The 26,097-nt window shown below is 60.4% G+C and overlaps 1 protein-coding gene across 2 annotated transcripts; it reads left to right on the forward strand.

Annotated features, from left to right (window-relative positions):
- Positions 1-3,658: 3,658 nt before the first annotated feature.
- Positions 3,659-24,713, forward strand: NPDC1 (neural proliferation, differentiation and control 1). 2 transcript variants are annotated; one of them, XM_065695696.1, is made up of 9 exons: positions 3,659-3,781; positions 15,846-15,989; positions 21,460-21,567; positions 21,710-21,889; positions 22,010-22,076; positions 22,463-22,547; positions 23,240-23,319; positions 23,430-23,526; positions 24,510-24,713. In XM_065695696.1, the coding sequence occupies exons 1-9, from the start codon at positions 3,688-3,690 to the stop codon at positions 24,585-24,587; spliced, it is 933 nt and encodes a 310-aa protein (XP_065551768.1). In that variant the 5' UTR covers positions 3,659-3,687; the 3' UTR covers positions 24,588-24,713. The 2 variants fall into 2 exon arrangements, with proteins under 2 accessions (XP_065551768.1, XP_065551769.1); XM_065695697.1 differs by having other exon boundaries at positions 15,849-15,989.
- The last annotated feature ends 1,384 nt before the right edge of the window (positions 24,714-26,097 follow it).

The raw sequence follows: 26,097 nt of genomic DNA on the forward strand, positions 1-26,097 counted from the left end.
ATGCTGGTCCAGCAGTCAGCAGCTTGGGCAGAGGAGGTAGTGGGGGGGTCTTGCTCTATCCCTGAATTTCTCATTGCTCTCCATATTAATGGGTGCAGAGCCATCCTCTCCAGCTCACTGGGCAGTGGCCCACCATCTCCATAGCTTCCCATTCTAGCTAGGCTAAAGACCTCAAGAAAAACAGAGGATGCCTGTGAGTACAGTATTCACTATGAAATAGCACCAGAACTTTAATTTCTGGATGAGTGTCAGTGCAAATCTTCCTATTCATGGTGGCTTTTGCTCAGGGCTCTGCTGCTTATTGCTCTTCACCTGGGCTGGCTCTTCAGTTCCTCAAAAAACACAGAGAAAATGACACATGTGGCTGCTGCTGTGCACAGATCAGAGCTGCCAGGAGCTAGTCTCTTGCCTCCAGTCTGGAATGGTGATCAGCCAGCTCCACCAGTGGACATGGCACATGGATGGCATCCACATCCTGGAGACTTCAGGATGAGAACAGAGGGTCTGCTGTGCCAGAGCCCTCCACAGCCTTCTGCTCTTTCTTCTTTTGCCTAGCACTGGATAGAGGTTCCCCCCGTTACCTGTGCATGCAGCCCAATTAATTGGGCGATTACTCTGTTCCTCCTAGGAAGGTGTCTGGTCTTGGGTAGAAGATGAAGAAAGATGGGAATCTGAGTATCCCCTTGACAGCTTCCTCCCAGACATCCCTGACATTGCTAATTATGATGTCTTTAATAGGAATTGCCTCAGCTCAAGCCCTGTGGGCAGCTTTGCACCTTCCCCAGAAGCTGTTCTGGCTGGAGTAACCACATGGCCTTTGGAGCTGCTTTTTGAGGAGGCCTGCTGGGAAAGTTAGGAGTTTTGCATGCCATTAGCTGGAATCCAATGGTCTTTATTTACTCTCCAGACCTGCAGGATGTGAGCAGAGGGTAATGGTCTTAAAAGAAACCTGATCAACTTGGTCAAGATGCAAACTCCTGTAAGTACCAGGGGAGCACGAGGTAGGAGATGGGACCTGACCCAGCAGCAGAACCGTGTTCAAACTTTGATTAAACCTCCACACCCATGGCATGAACATTGAGGAAACCTATTCCCCACCATGTAGGTGGCAGTTTCATGTACTAGCAGAAGGTTTATCAGGAGGAGTTAGGGATTTCCATGCCCCATTCCCTGGCGTCCCAATATCAGGCCCTCCAGATAATGGTGCCACTCTGTGAACATCTCCACCCAGGCACAGGGACCCCTGTCCCAGAGCTCACTCCAGCCCCACGCACTCTCCCAGCTCTCTCTGCAGAATATGCTGGAGTCAGGATTTACAGGTGATGCTTCGTGGGGCAGAAAGGTCCCTTTTCTGTGGGGCACTAAAGCGGTCTCATCCCAGCAACCCTTCACCCTTCTTCACGGCAAAATGCAGCGGGTTAAAGATGTGGTTACTGGCCCCATCATGGCACTTGCCCCAGTTCTTCCAGCACCATCACCTGGAGCACTTGCTGGTTCCATAGGTCCATGTTAAAATTGAGAAGCACTAACAAGTACAGAGCTGGAGCAAATCAGAGAGCAAAGAAAACGCACGGTCTTTCCTTTGGAATTAAAATCCCAAACAGCTGGCGGGAGTAAGAAACCAAGAAAATCAAGGAAGAAAGAGAATGTTAAGCTGTCTATTCTGCTGGAGGCAGATGACTAGGCTGCAGAGCGTTGTCCCCATGGCTGTGCTGTCACTCACCTCTGCCTGCAGCGTCCTGTGCAGCCGCGGGGGCCGCGGGCAGGGCGCAGCCCCTGCCGAAGCCCAGCCCGGCGTTGCCAGCACGCTGCAGCTCCAGCCACCGCTCCAACAAACCTCGGAAGTGCAGGAGCCGCTGACAGGTAGCCAGGGCCCCGCGGATGCTCTAACGCGGCCCCTGCTGAGCGCGCCGTTGGCTGGGACCAAGCCCAGGCACGCAGCAGGACACCAGCCACGGGAATCCCTCCTCGGAGAATGAGCAAGGAAGAACCAGCATATGTCAGGCAGCGGGAGCCCGGGCAGCAGGTCCCATCCGGCATTGTGCCAAGGTCTCAGGTCTTTGCCCAGAGCATGGGGCTGGAGATCGGCTGCCTGGGTTTTGCAAAGCTGTCTGCCTTAGCTCGGGGTGGGGGGAACCCCTTGCAGGGATGCTAGGATGATAACCTGAGATCCCTGCTGGACACGGTGGTCAGCATCACTGGGGTGTCTGTGGGGCATTCCTGGAGCTGTTGGCATTGGAGGTACAACTCCACTGAGACCCACTGTCCTGCAGCCAGCTGGGATGTTCGTGCTCCACGGAGGAACCAAGGGTTAGAAAACAAAGCCTAGAGACGTGATACTGGTCCAGGGTATGTCTGGATGAGGGTACAGAGGGGGTTTAAAAGTGAGCTCACCACAGAGGGACACAGGCATGTGGCTGTGACAAGGAGGGATGGATGTTTTGGCTGTGCGCAGCTCTGCCCAAGGCTGCAGCTGAGATCTGACAAACTCAGTACTTGCATCCAGGAGCCACAGTCACTGGACAGACAGGGATGTAACACTCCTGCCATAGCCTGGGCATGGCCCCAGCAGCAACATAATCCACACATGGCACTTCCCAGACCCTCGTCCCCAGTTTGTGCCATTCTTGTTGGGACCGGGGCAATAACAGGGTCCCAACATCCCCTGAGCTCTGCTCCTGGAGCTTGGCTCCAACAGCAGCTTAATTCCAACAGCATTGCTCCTGCCCCGTGCTCCTCATCTCTCTGCAGGCTGCACTGCTGGTTTTAAGTTTTATGTTGTTTGTCTCACCTGGCATGTAGAGACAACCCCACACAAAACAGTGATGCTGCCAAGCCAAAGAGTGAGCAGAGCGGCTGTCCCAGCCTGGCATGCTGGAAAAAGCTCACGTTTAAAGGAGGGTGGTTTGGGTGCAGGTGAAGCCTCAGTTTATGCCTCACTGACGGCCTTAATGCCAACATAGGGATCATAAAAGTAAGAGAATGGTTTGGGTTGGAAGGGACCTTAAAGCTCCTCCAGCTCCAACCCCTGCCATGGGCAGGGACCCCTTCCACTGGAGCAGCTTGCTCCAACCCCTGTGTCCAGCCTGGCCTTGAGCACTGCCAGGGATGGGGCAGCCACAGCTTCTCTGGGCACCCTGTGCCAGCGCCTCAGCACCCTCACAGGGAAGAGCTTCTGCCTAAGAGCTCATCTCAGTCTCCCCTCTGGCAGGTTCAAGCCATTCCCCTTGGCCTGTCCCTACAGGCCCTTGTCCCAAGCCCCTCTCCAGGTTTCCTGCAGCCCCTTCAGGCACTGGAGCTGCTCTCAGGCCTCCCCTTCAGGAGCCTTCTCTTGTCCAGGCTGCCCCAGCCCAGCTCTCTCAGCCTGGCTCCAGAGCAGAGCTGCTCCAGCCCTCGCAGCAGCTCCGCCGCCTCTCTGTGGCGCTGGATGCAGGGCTCCATCACCACCCCCTGCCCCGCGGACGTGTCCCTCCCCCGCCAGCGGGACGCAAACCGCCGGGCCCGCAGGGATGCGCGGGATGCGCTGGACCCCCGCGGGACGCGCTGAAGGCTCCGGCGGCGCCGCAGGAGGGGCGGGGCCTCGGCTCCACCCCCCAGGGGGCGTTCCCAGCCGGGCGGCCCCGCCGCGGCCCCGCCCCGCCGCTCCCGCCGCTCCCGCCGCCCGCGGCCCGCAGCGCCCGGCGCGCGATGGTGTCTGCCCGGGGCGCCGCCCGCCGCGGAGCGCTGCTGCTGCTGCTGCTGCCCGCGCTCGGGGCCTGCGGACCGCGCCTCGCCCGTGCCGGTGAGTGCGCGCGCGGCTGCCCCGTGACCCCCGCGTCCTTCCCCGCCCCCCGCAGCCCCGCGGACGCTCCTGTCCTCTTCCCGCGCTGCCCCCGCGGTCCCGCTGCGGTTGCTCCCCCCAGCCCCGCGCGCGATCCGCGTCCGCAGGCGTCCGGGCTCCCAGCCCCCGGGTCCCTCCCCGCCCCGCCGCCCCCCGCCCCTCCCAGGCGTAGGGGAGGTGCTGCTGTGGGTTCGGGACCGCTCGGCACCCCCACGACTGGCAGCGGGGTGCGAACTGCTCGTGGGTCCCCTCTGCACTGCCCACCCGGTGTCTGACCCCCCCCGCCTTCCACGCTTCCCCCCGGTACCGGGGCCGAGCAGCGCCGCCGCCCTCCCCCCGCTGCTGCAGGCAGGGTCCCCCCGGGGTGTCAGGAGGAACCCACAGAGATGGGGCCTGTCATAGAGCGGGGAGAGAGCATGAACTGGGGGAGAGGCCCTGCCCCGGGGCCCTCGTGAAGCACCTTTATGGGGAAAAACCATAAAACCAGGAAAACAAACTGCGGAGGTTGCTGCGGTGTCCCGGGGGCGTCGCACCGGACCCAGGGCACCCTGTTTACCCACCCACCAGGGTTGAGGGAGCAGCAGCATTGCCCCGCAGCACTGTACTGGTGACCGCACCTTTTCTTGTCTCCCCTGGGGCAGAACACATGCGTGGCTTTGGTTCCCCACCAGCAGCACCCCATTTCCTTTCTCACTGTTTCCTTAAGGATTGGTTTGGTTCTGGTTTGGTTTGGGGTTTTCTTTTAGTTTTAGAGTCCAGGTCAGAGCGTTGCCCCTCCCGGTGGGTCTTGCACTTGCGTTGTGCCGTGTCCCCTCACTCTGAGCCTGCTGCTGAGGTGTGCGGAGCCATAAACACCCATCTACAATCCCAACAAGCCCTGGGGAGCCCCGGGGGTTGCACTGCTCCCGGTGGCACCAGCCGCGGGTGCCGCGTCCCGGCCTGCGGGACGCCGTGTCTCCGGGCAGGTTCTTTCCGCCTCACTGGCCCCCAGGGCTGGGGAGCTCTTCCTGGCTCCCAGCATTGTTTGTGGATCCCATATTGTTCTCCCTGCTCCGGCTCGCAGTCAGCCGCACTGTGTTCCAAGGGAGAGTGAGGAGGTAAAATACGATTCTATATTTGTTTTAAATCTGCCAGTGGTTCAGATCATCCGGGTCTTTCCGTGCTGGGGCTGGAGGCGGAGGTGGGGATGCTCCTGCGCTCTCCTTCTTCCCTTGTGTCCAGGCCAGGGTGGCCTGGCTGGGGGTACCAGTGACGCAGGCTGCTGTGGGAGGAAGGAGATCCGTGTGGCTCTGGTGCAGCTGCATAATCTCTGCTGCCTCTGAATTAAGGGGTTGAGGTGGGATAAGCCGGCTTGGCAGCGCGGCCGCGGAGGGACCCCTCGTGGGGCTGCTCAGGGCTGGCACGGGGCGGGCGGGGAGGGGAGTTTCCCCTTCCCCACTATTCCCACCCCATTGGCTGGGTCTCTCGGCACAAGCAGGGTTGGGATTTTCAGCTCAAGTGAAGATGGGGATGGTTTCTTTGTGCTGTTCCCAGTCATGTCGTTGTTTTACCGACTGGAAATGCCGATGACAGCATGCCGTTGCTGGGAGGTTGGGATTGTCCAGTGTGTGGCAGTGGGGAGTTCCGGGCTGTTTTCTCCTGGTATGACTGGGACAGCTGGAGGAGCATCTCTGGGATGCTGAGCAGGGAAAGGAGTCACTGATGTGATGAAGTGTTGGCTGCTTCTTCCCATTTTATTATTGCCTTTCCTGGGCGGATGGGGCAGAGCTGGGCTTTCTCTGCAAGGTTGAGGTGCAGGGCCAGGGGCAGCTCCCACACTTCTGTGCTGGTGGAGCTGGTGAGGAGATTGCTAGGGGACAACAAGGTCCTGGACCATCATTACCCACATCCTCCTGTCTCTGCGGCTTCAGCAAAGCTTCTTCAACTGGAGGCTGGCATCTCCTCCTCCCCACCTTCTGCAGCCCAGAGGCCCCTGTAATAGATGCCATCTCCTGGGACACAGCAGCACAGGGCACCGGTACATCCTCGTTGTGCCTGGTCCAAGCTGCAGGAAGGGCAGCAGCTGCTCTGGAGGCGGTGCTGTGGTGGGTCAGTTTTGGCTGGTGCTCCTTAGTTGTGTTTTCCCCACGTGTCTCTATCCAGCATACCCAGCATTGGGCACTGCTTTGTTTCCTTTTCTGGATGCATTTCCTGGAGCATTAGTGGCAGTTCTCACCCCTTCCCAAGGAATTTCATTGCCAAATTTCATCTAGTATTAGTATTATAAAAAAAAAAAAAACCCCAAAAAAATGAGCTGGTGGGCAAGAACCTCTTTTGTTAATAGCCCTGAAAAGCTCAGCCCAGCTGCCACAGCCAGCACTTGACATCAGAAACACCAGAGAAACTGCTCAGCAGAAAACGAGTGGTCCTTTCCAGTCCAAGTGACCCATTTGGCCACATGTGAATCACCGGCTCCTCGCTGCCTTTCCTCCTAGTGCTGCTCCTCAGGGATGCAGGTGGGAGCACAAATGCTGGTGCTGATACCGGCTGCCCCAGCCCTGTGGTGGTGCAGGATCCAGAGCTGGGCACAGCAAGGGGGGGGCCATTCCCTTCCTCACAGCTCTGCTTGTGGTGTATTGTCCACCTCTTGCTGTTTAATGTGCTTTGAAGTCACTGGGAGCCATAGCAGGGTCAGGGTGCAGTGGGCTGTCCCTGGGGACCATCACTGTGAACACTGGAGCTGGAGCAGCTCCAAACCCTTGTTGGAGCCTCATGGTGGAGCCCAGGTGGAAATGGATGGAAAGAGGCCGCCACTCTCCATGATCCCAATTCCCAGTGTGGTCAGCATCAAGGAAGAAGAGTCTATGGAAAAGAGACAGTGAAAATTCCTCCTCTCCTTTCACTGCAGCTTGCTGGGGACCCACAAACCCGTGTGCATCCCAGCTGTGCCCTGCAGGTGCTGGTTTGGGGAGAGCTGGAGCTCAGGGTGGAGACACAGTGGTCCCAGAGCCTGGGAGATGCTGGTGCAGGGTCAGACCTTTCGGATCAGCCACCTCCTTGGCAGCACCAGGTGTGGACTTGGGGTCTGCAGTTGATCCCGAGGGAGCAGGATCCTGGCCTAACCCCACAGCTGGGCTGCACTGCCTGGGGGGGTCCCTGGAGCTGCCCCCCTTCCCCAGGGACCCTTCGGTTCCCAGGGGCACCTGGGTTCTTCCCACAGTGCAAAGGGGAAGATGAGTCTGGGATGTTTGCCTGAAACAGCTCTTCTGGGCCGTGGGGGTATTAAGGATTAAATCGGCTTAGCTCTGCCGGGGGGAACACTGGGGACAGGAGGGGTGACAACATGATGGGGGCACTGGGGACAGGGAGGTGGATGGTGCTGGGGTCTACAGGGGTGATGAGGATATTTGGGATAGGAGAGGTGATGGGTACTGGGGATAGGAGGGGTGACAGTACGGCAGCGGGGATGGGGATGTGTGTGGTGGATGGTGTGCTGGGAGAGGAGAGAGCTGGGGATGTTGGGAACAGGAGGGGTGATAGCATAGTGGGACACTGGGAACAGGAAGGTTGATGCGGGTTGCTGGGGACAAGAGGAGTGATGGGGGTACCAGGGACAGGAGGGGTGACAGGGTGGCCTCTCTCCAGGCACAAGGCACTGGGGACAGGAGCTGCCATCAGTCCTGTGCCTGTGTTAATCCCATAAACACAATGCCCCAGTGCTTCATTCCCGTGGGGGGCTCCAGGTCTATCCCTGATGGGTGCACTGGGTCTCCCCAGATAACTGCCCCCAATACCCCCCAAACCCCACGGCGCAGCCCCAGTGCTGCTGCTGCCACATCTTCCTCCTGTGTCTGGGCTTTGCTGACTGCTGCTGCTGTGGGTGAGCAGAGCAGCAAGTGGCAGCCTCAGGCCTATAATTAGTGTTCCATGAGCTAAAGAGAATTGCAATGGGAAGAAACTGGCCGTGAAGTGCCTGGAGTGCGCTTTGAATTGGAGGAAGGAAATGTAGCTGGAGCAAGTCCCAGTCCTGGCCTCTTCCCATCCCAGAGCACTGGAACTCTGTGGGCTGCCTGCCCGAACCAGTACACTCTGGGGGGTGTTGCTGGGGTCCGGTCTGTGTGGACAGAGGGTGGCAAAGGGGGCAGGTTTGCTCTTTGGTGGAGGGATCTGCTCAAATGTGTCCAGAGGAGGCCATGAGGATGCTGCGAGGGCTGGAGCAGCTCTGCTCTGGAGCCAGGCTGAGAGAGCTGGGCTGGGGCGGCCTGGAGAAGAGAAGGCTCCTGAAGGGGAGACCTGAGAGCAGCTCCAGTGCCTAAAGAGGCTGCAGGAAAGCTGGAGAGGGGCTTGGGACAAGGGCCTGTAGGGACAGGCCAAGGGGAATGGCTTTAACCTGCCCGAGGGGAGACTGAGATGAGCTCTTAGGTAGAAGCTCTTCCCTGTGAGGGTGCTGAGGTGCTGGCACAGAGTGCCCAGAGAAGCTGTGGCTGCCCCATCCCTGGCAGTGCTCAAGGCCAGGTTGGACACAGGGGTTGGAGCAAGCTGCTCCAGTGGAAGGGGTCCCTACCTATGGCAGGGCTTGGAACTGGATGAGCTTTAAGGTCCCTTCCAACACAAACTATTCTGGGATTCTGTGACCGATCCCTTCTCGTGGGTGACATGAGGTAGAGGTGACGTGTCAGCTGGTGTGCTGGCAGGGTCTCTGCACATTGCAGCACTGGCGTCCCCTGCGTTCTGGCCCCCTGTTCCCCTCCTACACTGTGTGATAGAGGTGGGGATGGCGCTGCTCTCTGTGCACCCAGAGCACCCATAGCTGCCAGCAATGCTTGACTGGGTTTGCAGAGGAGCATGTTGGGGATCCTGCAGCTCTCGCATGCAGGAGGAGCAGCTCTGCCTTCAGAGCTCATCATCTCACATCTGTTGGGGATTATTTCCCAGCCACCCACTAAGCCGGGTGGCCCCAGTGAGCCACAGTGATGTGACCCATCCTGCAGCATAATTCTTGGCTTCCTGGCTGAGAAGGAGAGCATTCCCCTGAGCTGGCTGCCTCCTGCAGGGATAAAGCACAACAGAAATCTGGGTCTCGCTGTTTGGCACCGCCTGCAGCCCTTTCCCAGCACCCCGGGAAGCGGCTGTGCCTCCCTTGGGCCCCCGTTTCCTGGGCTCTCTTCCCGTGTCCCGCCGGTCTGTTGCTGGTGTCTGAGTCAGCGCAGGCAGCACAGGGTGCAGTGATGCGGCCCCACCTCTTCAGCCTGCCTCTGCCTCTGCTCTGCGTGTGTGCCAGGACATGGGCTGCTCGCCAGGGGGTCCCCAAGCTGCTGGAAAGCCATAAAAGATCAGTCCCTATAGCCCTGGCACCTCCCGGTGGCTGGCTGTGTCCCCAAGCCCCCATCTCAGGCTGATGGGCTGTTGGGAGCACCGAGGCTGTGGGGTGAATGATGGGGACCTGCTACCCATGTGCTGCTGCTTGCACCTTTGAGCTGCCCAAGAGTGTTCAGTCAGCAAAATCCTATCGGTGCATCTTCAGCAAGGGCTGCAGAACGCCTGTGGCAGCGTGGGACGCAACGAGGAGTGGGAGGGCTCTGGCTTTGCCAAACAGCATCTGGCCCCACGGGCGTAGCAGTGTCTCGTGGGATCTGCTGTTCCGGGGGTGTGTTTCCAGGCTGGCAGCAGGAGTGTGGTTGGACACCATGGCCAAGCTGTGCCAGTCCGTCCACACGGGCTCTTGGCCTGGCAGCGGGCAGCAGTGGGTCTGCAGGAACAGCTCACTGGTGGCTGTGGCTCACCGGGCAGCAGACAGGGCTCTGTGCGTGCTGCCCTGCCCACCAGTCAGTGCTGGCAGGGAGACAAGGACACTCAAGGCTGCTTGTGGCTTCTGATGGGTCCATGCTCAGGAGAGCTGCCAAACCCCCACACCACAGGGCACGTGTGGTGCGACAGTGGTGCCAGCGCTGCCTGTCCTCTGCCTGCTGGCACCACACTGTGCTGCCCACTGCAGTGCCCCAGAGCACTGCAGGGATGCCGGGGCATCTCCATTGCTGATGGAGCCATGGTGCTGTGCATTCAGCATCACACGCTGCTCTCCTGCCTGCGGCGGTGCTTTGAGCCATGGCCTGAGCACCATGTTTTGCCCGTCACACAGTGCCAAACCTCAGAGCCAGTGACAAGAGAACTAAAACCCCTAACCTCAACCCTTGCCCCTGCCCCGTGGGTTCTGGGCAGGGACACAGCCCGTTGGTATTTGCTTGAGCAAAATGTGATTAACACGACTGAGAGTGGGTGGTTTGAACTGAAAGAACAGCAAGGTGGTTTTGGCGTGGGGTGGCATCGGGATCCCTGGTACCAGTGGGTGCACACCCAGCAGAGCTGGGACTGGCAGTGCAGAGCTAGTGGCAGGTTTGGGTGGGCATCACCAGGGAAATTACAGAGAGTATCTGGGATCCCGTTTTATTTATTTTTTATTATTATTTCTTCTTCTCATCCTGAATATCTGAAGCAAAGAACTTGTGGAGCTCTGTCTCCTCCCGGCACTGAGTGCACACCATAGGCAGCAGCCCTGCCTGCAGCAGTGGCACTGACCCAGGTGACTGCCCGTGGTGGCACTTCCATCACTCCTGGTTGGGGACGCTGCTGGCAGGACCATCCCCTTGGTGGGAGCAGGGTGCATCCAAACAGGGGGATGCTGCTGAGGGGTCCGTGTGGAGATACCCCCATACCCCTCCCACGGCACAGGGCTGCTGGCACTGTCCCTCGGCTGTGACACCAGCCGTCTCTGCTGTTGCGTTTTATCAGCTGGATAAAGCCCAGCTGAACCGGAAAAGCTGGAAGCTGGTACGTGAGCCCCAGCAGGCTCAGGAATGGGAAGCACAGTGGCACGTCGCCTTTGCCTGGACAAACCTGACCAAGCACAAAGCAAACAAGTGCTTTGCGCTGCCAAATGCTCTCCCGAGGGCTGGCGTGTGCTGCTGCTGCGGGGGGCCCATGCCTCATCCCTCTGTGCCCAGGAGTGGTGTGACGTGGCTGCACCCCCTGCTCCCCATGTGCGGGGTTGGAGTGTGCGGGAGCTGCCTCCATGCAGGAGGGGTCTCCATCCCCTGCTGCACTGCAGGGGCAGCAGCACGGTGGTGATGTGATGTGATGTACCACAGCACCACGGCTCTGCCCATGATGCATGCGGGCAGCAGAGCAGGGTGCCAGGGCCCCCTGGCTGACCCCCAGCATCCAGCCCCAGGCTGTATCCATGGGCTTAGGGGTATGCGGAGCTGGGGCATGGAGGTGTCTCAGCCCCCTGTTTCTGCCTGCTGCTTGGCAGGAGCCCCTGCCTCAGGGAGGCTGTGGGCAGAGGGAAGCAAAACCTCAGGGGCTGGGGTGTGGTGTGGGGCAAAACATCCATCTGCTCCCGTGCCTGTCTGCCCTGCCTGCCCCTCTGCCTGCTTGCTTTCCTGCCCTGCCTGAGGCTGTCTCCAGCCATTCAGAGCCAGGAGCGATCTGCAGAGCTGTGAGAGCCCCAGCCCCTGCCCGCTCACAGTAGAGGTGGTGGCCGGTGGGCAGGGGGCAGGCAGGTCTTACATTGCCTGGCTGGAGGAGCAGTGACCTTGGTGTGGAGCTGGCACTCGCTGCACCGCTGGCAGGGACCAGCTGTCCCCTCGGCCCTGGTCAGCCCTCGGCTGCAGCCCTGACCAGTGCATGGAGGCTCAGACGGGAACAGAGACCTGCGCCCCTGCTCCCCGGGCACCCAGCAACCCCCACCGCCTGCGGTGGCCCCGTGCCCTGGCTCAGTGGCCAAACCACCCCGGGGACTGTGTCCTGTGCCCACCGGGCCCTGCCAACTCATGCTGCTGGCACCGCGTCCATCCTCTGGGCGCTGGCGCTGCACCGCGCAAGCACCAGCCCTGATGAATCGCCCTCTGACGTTGATACCTCCCCGTCGGCGCAGGGACACGGGAGGGGCAGGCCCGGCCCTCCCGGATGCGTTCCCCACCTGGTTTGTCTTCTCTCCTCACTGGTGAGCTGTGGCACGGGTGTTGAACTGCTCCACCCGGGCCGTGCCCACAGCAGCTCCGTGCCCTGCCCGGCCGGGCCAGCCCCTCTCCCGGGGGGGTCCTTGGGGCAGGGGAGTTGTCCTGAGCTCCCCCAGCCACACTCGCACACCCCCATTTCCTCCTGCGCAGGGGCCGCTTCTGCTCACCCGGCTCCTGCTCCGCTGCTGTTTGTGTTCCGTGTTTCGCTGCTGACCTTGGGCTCAGCTCCTGCCTCCATCCTGCCTGCGGGCACCCACCCTGCCTGCTGCGCCGGAGGCTTGTCCCAGCACAGGGGCACTGTTAATGGCTCCCCTCTGGTGGTGCTGGGTTCGCTGGAGGTTTACGCCAGCAGCGGTGGGATGGAGCACCCTCCTCCTCCAGCTCCCCATGCACGTCTGGGCAGCAGTGTCTTGGCTGAGCCATGGCCCGTGCTGCCTTCAGACTCCAGTTACTGCACGTTCCTCTTGCTTTGCCTTACAGCCAGGTTGCACTGTTCTGCAGGCAAGTCTGTGTCACCCCACTGTGTCCACATCTCCCATCCACCCATGGCCAGGCCGAACCTCCTGCCCCACAGCAGCCATGCTGGGCTGCTCTGGTGCCAAGCAGGGGACATGGCAGAAATAGGGATACCCAAAATTCTCTCAGACCCAGCAGTAGCCCCACAGGAACAGAGGCAAGACTGAGAGGCTGCAGCCTGCAAGCTGGCCCTGGCACAATATGTACTGGTGTTTGGGCATGTAGGGACAGGCCAAGGGGAATGGCTTTAACCTGCCAGAGCGGAGGCTGAAATGAGCTCTTAGGCAGAAACTTTTCCCTGTGAGGGTGCTGAGGCACTGGCACAGGGTGCCCAGAGAAGCTGTGGCTGCCCCATCCCTGGCAGTGCTCAAGGCCAGGTTGGACACAGGGGCTTGGAGCAAGCTGCTCCAGTGGAAGGTGTCCCTGCCCGTGGCAGGGGTTGGGGCTGGGTGAGCTTTAAGGTCCCTTCGAACACAAAACGTTCCATGATTCTACAGGCGGGCAGCGTGGCCATAGCACAGGGTGGAAATGGAACCCATGTGCTGTGCCACCACCTTGGAGTGGGAGCAGGGACCCATGACCAGGATGCTGGGGATGCCAAGGGGTGGTGGGGAGGGTCAGGTACCTGCCAGAATAGGAGCAGGACCCCACCATGTGCCTGCTGGAGCCTTGGGCAGTGTGGCACCAGCCTCCTGGGCACCTGTGGGGCAGGGAGGGATGGTGAAGTTGAGGGATGGCAGTAGTTGAGGTCGGCAGTGTCCCTGTGCCAGTGCTCGTCCCCAGCACCCAGTGTAGCCAGGGAGCAACCGCTGAGCTTTGGGGTGGGCTCAGAGAGCGGCAAAGCCACCGTGGGACCCCCACTCTGCAGGGTGCCCACGCTGCGATGGCTGCTCACCAGCCACCAGTTTACTGCGCACGGGGAGCTCCATCAGCTTCATGCTGCCTGTCTCACTGCTAATGCCAGGCTGCGACAGCTGGGCAAGCACAGCTCGTTCCTCAAACAGAGATAACAACCTTGCTGTGTGCCAGGCTGCCTTTATTTAACTGTTGCTGGGCTCTGGTCGGGCTGCCCTGCCTGGATCCTGCAGGGTGCTGCACTGCCGGGGTCCCATATTGCGGTGGCTTCATCCCACCAGGGAACAGCTTTTGGCACCACCTGCCTTGGGGGGGATGTGCTTCCACAAGCCCATGGCACAGGCATAGGGGCTCCACTGTCCCACCCAGTGCCCCACAGGGATGTGGCACATCCCCACATGGGGCCTGTGCAGTGCAGAACCTCCTCCTGCCCTGGAGCCTGTTTTGTGATGGTTGAACAAAGTGGCCTTGAGCTCGAGCAGGGGGCAGGCGCTCGGGTCCAGTGTAATTGCTGTGTCTGAACACCTGGTTCTTTTCCCATGCAGCTCTAGTTCTCCCCCAGCCACTGGGCTGAGCCCCACTCCATCTCTGGGAGGCAAACCCGGCCCCAAGGAATCCTCTCCAGGCTGCTGGACCTGGTGTGGGCTCAGCCACCCCCAAGTGCAGCTGATGGGAAAACCCTGCCCGCAGGAGAACCACTGCAGCAAGGGCAGCTCTGCTGCTTGTCACTGCCATTCACACTGGCACTGAATGCAGTGCCCCATGGGATGCAGTGGTGAGGGGTCTGGGTGCAGCCTGGGGGTCATTGGTAGTGGTTGCACCCTCCAGTGAGTAGTTTAATGGTGAAATAGGGCTGTGCAAAGGAGGATTTCTTGTGTGTGGCGTCTCATGTGTTGCATGGGATGGCATCCTACTCAGTAACTACACCCCTGCTGGGGGCGTAGAGCTGCCTCCGTGGTCATAGAATCATAGAACCATGGAATGAGTTGTGTTAGAAGGTACCTTAGAGCTCATCCCTGCCACGGGCAGGGACACCTTCCACTGGAGCAGCTTGCTCCAAGCCCCTGTGTCCAACCTGGCCTTGGACACTGCCAGGGATGGGGCAGCCACAGCTTCTCTGGGCACCCTGTGCCAGCGCCTCAGCACCCTCACAGGGAAGAGCTTCTGCCTAGGGTCTAGTCCTGGTGGCTCCATCCTGTGCTGGCACACTCCACTGTGCTGTGCCTGTGGGGACGGGGATGCTCGGGGAGTCCCCCGAGTTGACGTGCACCTGCTCACGAGCTGTTTGGTGCAGAGCTGCACCAGAGCTGTCCCTGGGACTGTTCCACCCCCGGCACAGGAACAGGCAGAGAGTGTTGGTGTGGGCAGGTGAAGGCTGGCTGTGCCGGTGCCAGGAGCATGGGATGGGGCTGGAGCTGTGACTCATCTCCAGGTCTGGCGCCGCTCCCAGTGGGAGCCCTGGTGCGCTCCTGACTGAGAAAGCTGAGGGGATGGCCGCCCCTGGAGGAGAGCAGCAGGGCTGGGAGCTGCGCTCCATCCATCTGTGCCCAGCATAAGGCAGGGGTGCACTGAGCGGTACCCAGCTCACGCTGCCACCAGCCGGGCAGTGAGGGATGTCTGTGCTCTTGCCGTTGGCAGCGTCACTGTCCCAGCAGTTCCTGCTGCCATCAAAAGCCAGGACCCAGAATGTCCCCACAGCCGCGTGCTGCAGGTGGTAGCTCTGCACTGGCCCCGTGTGTTGCTGATCCGGCTGGTCGTGGTTCCCCTCTCCAACTCTGCACAGGGTTTGGCACCATCACCCGGTCTCAGGACTCAGCTTTGCATAGGACCTGGGGCCCTTGTGTCCCTCCAGGAGGTCCTGCTTTATCCCAGGAAGGGTAAAGAACGGGGGCTGCTCCTAGCCGTGGCAGCACTGCCAATGTGTGCTGGGTCTGGATGGGGTCAGAGCATGGGGGTTCCTGCCTGTCCCCAGGTAGCAGAGAAGTCCCCAGGTGTGACACAGAAATAAGATCCTTAATAATGCATCAAGAGAGGTTTGGGCTGTGGTGTGTCACCAGGGGAGGTTTGGGTCCTGTCAGTTTCTTCTGTCATGATGCTAAAGGGATCAAGATGCTGAAGCTCCTGCTCCCAGTGAAGACCTGTCACAGCCATGCTGAGGCTCTTGGTGGGGGCTTGTTTGAGGGGAGGTTGTTTGACAGCTACCACACGTGTGTCAGTATGTGTTGGCTGTATTTCAGGGGCCATTCTGCACTGCGTGGTGCAGGCACACTGTCACTGCCAGCTCTGCACACTTGGGGTGTCCTGGAGCACCCTGGGGCTTGGGGCATCCCATGTGACAGTGGAGGTTGGGGTCCCATGTGGGAGGATGGGCACTGCTTGCTCATCCCTGCCTTGCACAGGTCATAAAATCATAGAATATCTTGAGGTGGAAGGGGCCCATAAGGATCACCAGGTTCAGCTCCCAGCTCATTAGTGCCTGTGCTGAACTGCAGTCAGTTACGGCTTTGTGAGGGCGAAGGGGGCTGAGAGGCACTTCTGGTGAAGCACATCCACACCCTTTACATGGGATGCAGCGGGAGCTGTTTGGTGCGCTGGGTCGCACACTGAGGGGCGATGGACAGACCCTCCTCCTGACCTGTTGTCTCTTGTTCCTGCAGCAGCATCGTGTCCCCGGAGCCTGGACTGTGCTCTGCAGCGCCGGGAGTTCTGCCCGCCAGGCTCGGGAGCCTGCGGCCCCTGCCTGGCCTCCTTCCAGGAGGATGAGCATGGGCGATGCGTCCAGAAGCAGCTCCCCACCGGCGGTAGGTGAACCTCCCTGTTCTGCCCTGCCCTGTCCTGCCCTGCCTGCAAACCTGCCCCCAACCCTGCCCCAGCTCTGCCCTGCAGCTGTGCAGCTGCAGGAGCTTCCCAAGCCCCCAGGCCCTGCTCCCCATCCTCTGGCTTCTCTCCACAGCAGCCAAGTCCCTGTGGGCATGGCAGCTCTGCTCCCTCTCTCCCCAGGCACCAACTGTGGGTGGTTGTGGGGCTGCTGGGGAGTGCATGGACCTGATTCCGCTCCTTGTCTCTCCTGTATCCACACCAGTGACCAGGCATGCTGCTGGGCCCTGCCAGCACCCAGCGGTGCCCAGAGGCCAGGGACTCTGGAGTCTGCCTGGCTGCCTTGCAGGAGCCAGGAACCAGCTCCTGTGCATGAAGCTGTGACTTGTTCAGACACCCTGTGGCCTCACCTGTCCTGGGGCTGAGCTGAGTGTTTGGGATTTTAGTTCCTGGTTCCCATTGGTTTGAGATGTTGGGCTGTGGTTTATGGCTGCAGTCTCCTCCTCTGGTGATGCCCAGCATCCACGGTGGGAGGGTTGGAACCAGCAGCGCTGGGTGGGAGCCCTGCCTGGCTGTGCTGGAGGCACCGGGGTCTTCTCTGGCTGTGATTCCCCTGCTCCAGCTTCCCATGGGAGCTGAGGGGCTGTGGCAGTGGGCAGAGATGGGCAGAGCATCCCCAGGCAGCAGCAGCCCGTGGTCACCTGTGCCACCTGCACAAAGGTCTTTCACCCGCTGCTGCGGAGCCTTGAGGAGCTCCTGGTGCAGCCATGGCACCTGCACCCAGCTTGGCCGCACAGCAGGCACAGGGATGAGAGGGGGGATGGCACAGAGAGGAGAGAGGGAATGGCACAGGGAATGAGAGGGGATGGCACAGGGAGGAGAGAGGGGATGGCACAGGGAGGAGAGAGGGAATGGCAAAGGGAATGAGAGAGGGAATTGCACAGGGAATGAGAGGGTATGCACAGGGACGAGAGAGGGGATGGCACAGGGATGGAGTCCAGCCTTGGCATTTGGCAGTGAGCAGGGCTGGTGCACCCTGCCACAGGCTCCACATTGCCAGGTACCAAATGGCTTTAGCAGTTGTTTGTGGTTTATTTTTTAGTGTGAAGTCTCTGGGAGCAAATTCCCCTCTTGGAAGGGCTGCTCATGCGCCAGCATCTCCATGGCAACCCCACTCTGTGCTGGCTTGGGCAGGGAGATGCAGCCACAGTAGCATCCTCGCCCATCTTTGGCAGAGATGTGGTACCGCGGTAGCATCCTCTGCCAGCTGCTGTGGGACCATGCAGTGTCCTCTCCAGCTTTGTTATGGAGATGTGCAGTAGCATCTTCTGAGAGGACACTGGGAGATGAATGGAGCCCACCCTAGGGTCTGTCCCAGCCCCATGCTGTCATTTCAAGCAATGCCAACAGCTTTGGCAACAAAAGTCGGGGGGGGGGAGGGGGTAAAAAAGTGGGATCCCCTCCCAAATCCTCTATTTTAGCAGGCAGGGGAATGCCCAGCTCCTTTTGGCAGGGAGGCACCAATTTATCCCACGGGTGCTTTTGAATCCTACAGGTACCTCAGTCTGGCAGCAATAGCTGTGTTTGGGCAAGTGCAGTGCAAGTGGGGGGGGACTGCCATGGCTCAAGGATGCAGAACCCTCTAAAGGGACTGCCCATGCTGTGTGGTAGCATAAGGCAGTGTGGGCAGCCCCTTTAAAGGGTTCTGCATCCACACAGCGTGGGCAGCCCCTTTAAAGGGTTCTGCATCCTTGAGCTGTTTGCGACTGGCAGTGACGCCGATCCTGGGATCCCAGCAGCTGCCACCGTCATCCCTGTGATTGGTTGTGCCTCCCGGCAGGAGCGTGGGCAGGCACCAGGGCTCTTCTCCCTCATCATACCCTTACAGACAGGCACCAAGAGCAGGTTTTGGGGGTGACAAGCAGCGGTTTTGGGGTCTCAGAAGAGCGATGCATGTGAGCGGCATGTTCCTGCCATTGGTGACGGCGTGCATGGGTGTCTTGGCGTACCCAGCGTGGCACTGGCACAGAGGTGAGACAGGACGCACGGGACCTCATGGCGCGGAGCATCCTGTTCCCTGCATCTCGCTGGTGCTGCCTGTGCAGGGGTCTGAGCCCCCCAAACCGTGCCAGGACTAGATTTGAATGCGCTATGATGGGTTTGCGTGGTGTGGTTTGGGCTGGTGGGTCCTGGTCCCTGTGTGACCTAGCCAGCACTGAGTGAGGGCTAAACCCCCCAGGCTGTGGGAATCACTTCGGGAAGACGAGGAAAAGGGGGTCCTGGCTTATGTCCCTGGGGATTCCCCCCTTCCTGCCTACTGTGCTGCCAGCAGCTAGGAGGACATCGGCTGTCCTAGGGCAGGACTATAGAAATCAGTGGATTTGTAGGAATTTTGTGCCCTCCTGTGGAGGCTGTCGGCATCAGGTCTCCTCTGCCCGGGGCAGAAGCCACACGTCCCTTCTTGCTCCCTGCTGCCCCCAGACCGATCACAGTAACTCTTCAGACCCCCGTGTTTGTCCCAACCTTGAGCCCTGGAGACCCTGGGGAGGGGGGAAGGGCCGGGGAAGCCCCTGGGCTGGGTGCTGTGTGCAGGGAGGCAGTAAGATCTACCATGAGAGGGCACCCGTGCCCTGTGCAAGCCATGTGTGCACCCTGCATGCACCCTGCATGCCCCTCTGCATGCCTTGTGCATACACAGCCTGCACCCTCCATGCCCTGTGCATGCTTTGCATGCACCCTGTGCCCACCAGCATTCCCAATGCACTGCAGTGGAGCTGGGGGACTCTTGTCAGCGCCCCGATCTGCTCCTCTTGAGAGATCTGGGATCTGTTCCTTGGGGAGCAGCCCTGGGCCAGCATCTCAACCCTGTGTTTCACCTCCGTGGTGCCCAGCGGTAGCCGCCATTGGTGCCAGTGCAGCTTCTGCCCTGCGGATGGGGGGGGGTGGCAGATGTGGCATCACTAGGGGAAGTCTCCTTGGCCGAACACAACAGGGGTGTGGGGATATAGCCCCTGACAGGGAACTTGGTGATGAAGCTGTTGATGAGGGTGAGCAGCACTGCCAGGACACTGCTGGCAGCACTGGAAACATCAAACAGTGCAGCTGCCCTGGCTTTCCTTGTGCTGCTTGGCACAGCAGGAGGCTCAGAGTGACCTAGGAGCTGCTCCTGCTGGTTTTCCAGCTGGTTTTCCAGCTTTATTTTTCCTTTTCCAGCCATGTCACATGCATCTTCCAGAAGCATCTGCTGTTGAAGGCCAAGGGGTGCCAGAGCAGGGCTGAGCCTTGTGCCCAGTCCCCAGGCCTGATGGTGACACATGAGCCCGGGCAAGGCTATCCCCTAGCTGCTGTGGGAATGAGGACTGGCTTTTCCCCAGGTGCTGTAGGGAGCTAAAGCCAGGCTGTCACCACGGGGCACAGGGCTGTCACCCCCATCCTATGTCAGGTCCCTGCCTATCAGGAGAGCCTGGCCCTGTGCTGGCACCTTGGCACCAGGACACTCAGCTGCTGGACACAGCACTGGTAGCACAGCCCAAACCTGGCACTGTGTGGCCATGGTGCTGCTTTGCAAATTGCTTTGGGGTGAAATTAACAGGGTGCAAAGAGCTGTGGGTGCTCCAGCCCCTGCCAAGGGTGGCGACTGGGGCAGTTTGGGGACACAGGAACAGGACACAGTGGCTCTTCATGACTTGTTTAAGGCAAAGTGTCCTCTTCTAAACTGTTCTTGGCTTGCGTGGCTCTGAGTCACAGTGTGGCCGAGTGGCCTTTGTGCCCGGCTCCTGAGGGAAGTGGGGTTTATTTCCAAACACTGGCAGTGAGGCGGGATTCCCGAGGAGCTGCAATTGTTATAACCTTGCATCATCCTGGAACGGAGCTGCCGAATCACCTCACCTTTCTATGGCTTGATCTCCCCTCAGGGCTTCCCTCTGGGGACCGCCTGAATGCAGCAGTGGCACAGGGAGCAGGGATGGGGACAGGGACGTCCCCTGCCTTTGAAGCTGAGTTTAATCCTGTTAAAATCGCAGTGGAGAGATCAGAGCTTGGCTCTGCTCAGCAGCCCTGGGGACAGCAGCTCCACCCGTGCTCTGCACTGTCCCACTCTAGGTGGGCACCGTCCAGGCTGGGATGTGGGTCCTGCCCATGTGCCACGCCACAGGAGCACCCAGAGCTTGGTGGAACCCTGCCCTATGCTGTGCTGGGGTATGGACTGTGGCAGCCAGCTATGGAATGCCCAGCCAGCCCCACGGTGGTCTTCACTGCAGCCTTCCCCAAAAGGGCTGCATTCTGTCAGGCACTGGGCAGAAACCAGATCCTCAGCTGGAGTGAGGGATCCTACCAGCTCCTCAGCAACCCCGGACAAGCTGTGCTCTGGGGTGGCTCCAGCCCTCCAAACATACAGGAGAATGTGGTGTGTCTGCTCTGAGAGACCCCCCCTGCAGCCCTGATCCAGCTCTGGGGCAGCAGCACAAGAGGGACGTGGAGCTGTTGGAGCGAGGCCAGAGGAGGCCATGGAGATGCTGCTGGAACAGCTCTGTTCTGGAGCCAGGCTGAGAGAGCTGGGCTGGGGCAGCCTGGACAAGAGAAGGCTCCTGAAGGGGAGACCTGAGAGCAGCTCCAGTGCCTAAAGGGGCTGCAGGAAACCTGGAGAGGGGCTTGGGACAAGGACCTGTAGGGACAGGCCAAGGGGAATGGCTTGAACCTGCCCGAGGGGAGACTGAGCTGAGCTCTTGGGCAGAAGCTCTTCCCTGTGAGGGTGCTGAGGCGCTGGCACAGGGTGCCCAGAGAAGCTGTGGCTGCCCCATCCCTGGCAGTGCTCAAGGCCAGGTTGGACACAGGGGCTTGGAGCAAGCTGCTCCAGTGGAAGGGGTCCCTGCCCGTGGCAGGGGTTGGAGCTGGAGGAGCTTTAAGGTCCCTTCCAACCCAAACCAGTCTGGGATTCTGGGATTCTAGAAAAACCAGTGTTCAGATGTGCCCTGCCTGCTCTTCAACAGCCCTGCTGCGATTCACCCTGAAAGACCCATCCCTCACACAAGAGCGGGGCAGCTCTCCTGGTGTCTCTCCTAGTCCAGCCCATGTCCCTCCTCCCTCAGGACCCCTGTAAGTCCCCCAGGCGCAGGGACATGGGGCAGGCCCTATACAGTGATGCTGCTCCTACAGGGCTCTGCAGTACTTGCTGGCTGTGGCATGGGGTGGGAGCTGTGGCTGCTGTTGCTCCCACAGCCTCCAGCATATGTGGGGTGAAAAGCATCCAAAAAGCATCAAGGACATGTGCAGATTCCAGGTATCGGCTTTGGGACCGTGGTGGTGCTGGAGGGCTCCATCCAAGTGTGCTTGGACCCCAAACCACCCGCCATTGCCTGTGCTGGATGTAAGCCCCTTCTCGGCAGGGTTCTGGGTGTCCTGGGGCTGGGAGCACATCCCAGGATGCCCGGCTCATGCTACTGTCTCCTGGCCCAGGGCGGACGTCCCTTTCCACCTTGGAGAAGGAAATCGATTTCCTGGCAGACGTGCTGGCCAGGCAGGAGGCTCCTCGCTCCCACCCGCTGAGGGATGGCAAGCTCAGGTGTAAGTGTCTGCTCCCCAGCTCCCACCACTCTCTGCAGTGGTGCTGGGGACCCCATGGCAGCCAGGCCCTGCACTCCAGGCTGCTTTGCTCTCCAGAGCTGCCCGGGCGCTGCTCTGCTCAACCCTTTGCTTTCTCCTGCAGCCACCCCGGTCCCTGCCAGGAGCAGACAGCGTGTGGCCAGTGGGCTGAGACTGGGGCTGCTGCAGCAGGGTCCTGCCAGCAGCAAGGCAGCCACCACCCTCTCCACCTCAACCACCGCCACCATCCAGAAGTACCCGGTGGAGGCGTCCCGCATCCCTTCCGGTGATGATGTGGTGCTCGGTGAGACCTCGGGGATGTGCAGTTCACAGGAAGGGGCTTCCTGTCCCCATGGGGAAGGGTGGGCTGGTGGCTCCATGCTGTTGCGCTCACGTGTCCCTTTGTGTCCCCTCCACCCTTCAGGGCTGATCGTGGTGTGCACACTGGCTGGGCTTTTGGCGCTGGTTGTGGCCGGGGTGTGCTGGTGCAGGTGAGCTGGGGGCTGCCCGTGTGCCCTTGTGCCCAGGGGAGCTTGTTCCTGAGCTTCCGAGGCTGGGGGGATGGACTGGAGGAGAGGCAATAGCTGCCCTGCAGTACAGTCAGGGCTGGATGACACCAGGGGGACATCCCTGTGCCAGGCACATCCTCCTGGGAGCAGGTGACACCTGGATTAGGCATCGGTGCAGTGCTGGGTGCTGACACTCCATGCCTAGCAGGAGGGACATGGCTGTGTGGCACCTGGGGGTGCCACCAGACATGGGTGCCATTGCAGGGAACGGGGTGGGGGGACGGGCAACGGAGCCCATGGGACTCCCTGGCTCCCATATGGAGTCATTGGCTGTGGTGGCTCCTGAGCGCTCTCCTCTGCCCCAGCAGGCTACAGAAGGAGGTCAGGCTGGCACAGAAAGTGGACTACTCAGCACAGAGAGTGGCCAGCCCCCTGCCCTACGACAAGATCTCGGTAAGGCGTGTGCCCAGCAGGACTGGGGCACTGATTGTCCCCGTGCACTGGGCACTGGTGAGGCCGCACCTCGAATCCTCTGTTCAGCTCTGGGCCCCTCGCTACAAGAGAGACATTGAGGTGCTGGAGCAGGGCCAGAGAAGGGCACTGGAGCTGGTGCAGGGCCTGGAGCCCAAGTGTGATGGGAACGGCTGAGGGACCTGGGGGGTTCAGTCTGGAGAAGAGAAGGCTCAGGGGGGACCTGATGGCTCCCTACAAGTGCCTGACAGGAGGATGGAGCCAGGAGGGGCTGGGCTCTGCTCCCAAGGAACAAGGGATGGGACAAGAGGAACCGGCCTCAAGCTGCACCAGGGCAGGTTTAGATGGAGCTGAGGAACAATTCCTGCCCCAGAGGGTGCTCAGGCATTGGAACAGGCTGCCCAGGGCAGGGCTGCAGGCACCGGCCCTGCAAGTGCTCACACCCCGTGGAGACGAGGCCTCAGTGCCATGGGCTAGTGGTGGCCTTGGCAGTGCCGAGGATGGTTGGACTTGAGCTTAAAGGGCTTTTCCAACCCAGTTGATTGTATGTTTGGTGTTCAGGCCAGGCCTGTGCTCTGCTTGAGGGGCTTCCAACATGTTGGGGGTTCCCCTGCCAGCAGAGCTGGGGCTTCTGCAGCGCAGCCTTCATGGCCCTGTCTTTGCTCTCTCTGCAGCCCGGGGACAAGACACTGGCTCAGAGCGCCCAGATGTACCACTACCAGCACCAAAAGCAGCAGATGCTCTCCATGGAGAAGTAAGCAGCCCAGGAGCAGACAGCAGCCGCTGGTCCATGCCCTGCCGTTAACTGGGGTACCAGTAGTCATCCCCCTGGGCTTCACCCGCTCTCTGGTCCTTTCCCCCCAGGCATAAAGAGGAGCCCAAGCTGCCAGACTCTGCATCATCCGACGAGGAGAATGAGGATGGAGACTTCACTGTGTATGAGTGCCCTGGGCTGGCTCCGGTACGGAGGGGGGCACCCTGTGCATGCAGAGTCAGATCCAACCTGGGGATCCATGGGTTGGGATCCATGTCTGGGATGTGCAGTTCCTCACGAGGAATGGTTTCAACATGTCCTGCATCAAACCCTGATATGGTCCAACCCCTGCTTCTCCCATGTGCCCTGGCTAGGTCATAGAATCACAGAATAGTTAGGGTTGGAAAGGACCTTATAATCATATAGTTCCAACCCCCACTGGAGCTCTCAGAGTGTCCTGGCATGTGGTTTTACCCTGGGGGTGCTGCCCCATACACCCTGGAGCAGGGAGTTGGGACAGCCCTTGGCAGATCCATAATCAGGGATAGGGCCACCTCGGATTCCTGGGCACTGGGACCATGGGGCTCATCCTTGTGCCTTCCCAACGCCTGGACCGGGGAACCTATGACCCCTTAAAGCCAGTGTGGGGGGTTGGAATACGGAGGGGGGACGCTGGCAGGGGACCCCGGGGAAGGGCAGCTCCTAACAGCCCTGGGTACAAAGAGCACAAAGAGACCCAAAAGGAGCCTTTCACATGGTAATGGCTGTGGAGCCCGGCCATCAGGACCCAGATTGAGGGTCATCATTAGGTCTTTACAGGCCCATTAAAGGACACTTAATGGCAGGCAGGCAGTCTGGGCACGGAACCCCATTCCTGCCAGCCAGGCTGGGGGTCCCGTCTTGGGGTACCCAGCCAGGCTGTGGGATCCCATCCCACCCAGGCCCGTGGGTTTTACACACCATCACCCCATGCCAGCATCCCCAGCCACTCCTGGCCGGGAGGCAGCACCTTTCAAGGGTTGATGGCAGGGTCCTGGTGTGAGTCACCCCATCCCAGCCCAAGAGTTACCCCCACCTTCCCTGCTGGGCTGGGGTTCAAACTCAAACCCCTGGGGATGGGGCCGCTCAGCCCTGGCTGGTGTCTGACCTCCTGCCTTTTCCTTCCCATCCCGCTCCCTCCGCCGCTGCAGACCGGAGAAATGGAAGTGAGGAACCCGCTGTTTGACGACTCCTCCTTACACCCCTCCAACCCCAAGTCGCACCAGTAACACCCCTCTGACCCGAGCTTGCTACAGACTGTGTGCCCGGCACCACACCGATGGGCACCCGCAGCCGGGTGAAGGGGCTCTGCCGGACTGTTCGACGCCTGCCCAATAAACACCCACTAACAGCTATGGAAGGGGGGGATCGCCCCCATTTCCAGCGTCCTTGTCCTCTTTGCTGCTGTGATCCTGCTGTGACCGCGTCCCTGCCTTGCCCTTGGCTCACTGCTCGCGGGGATGTGCCAGCCCCATGGCGGGGAGGCAGCTGCCTTGGCACAGAAACTGGGGGGGGGGGGGGGGAAAGGGGGGGTTGCTGCGCCGCTATTTCTTTGTATTTGGCTTCAAGGCAGCAGCTGCTGCCCTGATTGCTGCTGGACTGATGCAAGAGCAGCTGGGAAAGGGATGGAGAGAGGGTCGGGGAGCGGGAGAGGGGCAGTGGAGCTCTGCAGGGAAGGTGCCAGTGCTGCCAGCTTCCCAGCGCCCCTCTCACAGGGGTGGAGACTTTCCCTGGGGTGCATGGCATGGCTGAAGGCTCCTGTGCCAGGTCTGTCTCTTCCTCCCCAGCCCAGGCAGCCCCTGGCAGCAGGCTCCTGCTCCAGGAGCTGGGGGCAGGCACTGGCTTTCCTCCCCAAAATGCACCATCAGATGCTGCCCTTTGCAATGTCCATCCAGGAGCAGAGGCTCTGCCCCAGCCCCTGCGCTGGCTCCATCCCCTTCTAGGAGTGCTGGTGCTTGGGGTTCTGCGGTGCAGGCAGTCCCGGTGCCTGTGGCCTGATAACAGTGCCGGGCTGTGCTGGCAAAGGATTCCCTCGCAGCAGCCCTGGGTGCCAGCTGGGCTCTCTGGGCCTCTGTGATGCTCAGAGAAAAGCTCATCTCTCTGTGATGCTCAGTGTGAAGCTCAGAGAAGGGGTTGAGGGGGTTGATTTTAAGCCTGTGTAGCCATGGGGAAGGAAGGAGCGAGGCTGATGGGGGCTGGGGTGGCTGCAAGGGGTATCTGCGGCAAATGGGTTTGCTGTACTGGTCTCTGCCCTGCGCAGGCTGGCTCTGTGCTCTCTGGGCATCACTCCATGGCAGGGGACGGTGTCTGCTGTTCTATCCCAGGCACCCCCTGGGCTCCAGAGACCCCTGCACCCCTCCACTTTCCATGTGTGTGTCTGGGCTCACCAGAGCTCCTTGTTCAGAGCTCAGTGCTGTTCCCCAAAGCCTCCCAGGTACGCTGGCCGTGGCCAGTGTAAGGGTGGCTTTGAGTTGCTTTTCACAGATGTGGCTCCATGTCCAGCTCCTGATGTGGACCGTCCCAGCTGCAGGTCACCTGTTGCATGCAGGGGGTGTCCCCTCGCACACTCAGGAACCATTGCACGCACGGGCAGCACGGGAGGAGGGGGCCACAGTGGCCGGGCTGTGCTGGTGACCGGTGGTTCTGCGGGACCGGGGCCACGGGCAGAGCCGTCACCACACAGCACCTTCACCTGTGCACTGCTCCCGGCCCCTGGGCTGCTGCTTCCCCACACCCTTG

This window comes from Lathamus discolor, chromosome 15 (assembly GCF_037157495.1).
Source record: "Lathamus discolor isolate bLatDis1 chromosome 15, bLatDis1.hap1, whole genome shotgun sequence".
Classification (NCBI taxonomy): Eukaryota; Metazoa; Chordata; class Aves; order Psittaciformes; family Psittacidae; genus Lathamus; species Lathamus discolor.

Bases quoted from the DNA above. Each gene is read 5' to 3' on its own strand.
- NPDC1 (XM_065695696.1), top strand. From the start codon at position 3,688: ATGGTGTCTGCCCGGGGCGCCGCCCGCCGCGGAGCGCTGCTGCTGCTG. The intron at 3,782-15,845 runs GTGAGTGCGCGC...TTGTTCCTGCAG, and splicing joins ACCGCGCCTCGCCCGTGCCG to CAGCATCGTGTCCCCGGAGC. The intron at 15,990-21,459 runs GTAGGTGAACCT...CTCCTGGCCCAG, and splicing joins GAAGCAGCTCCCCACCGGCG to GGCGGACGTCCCTTTCCACC.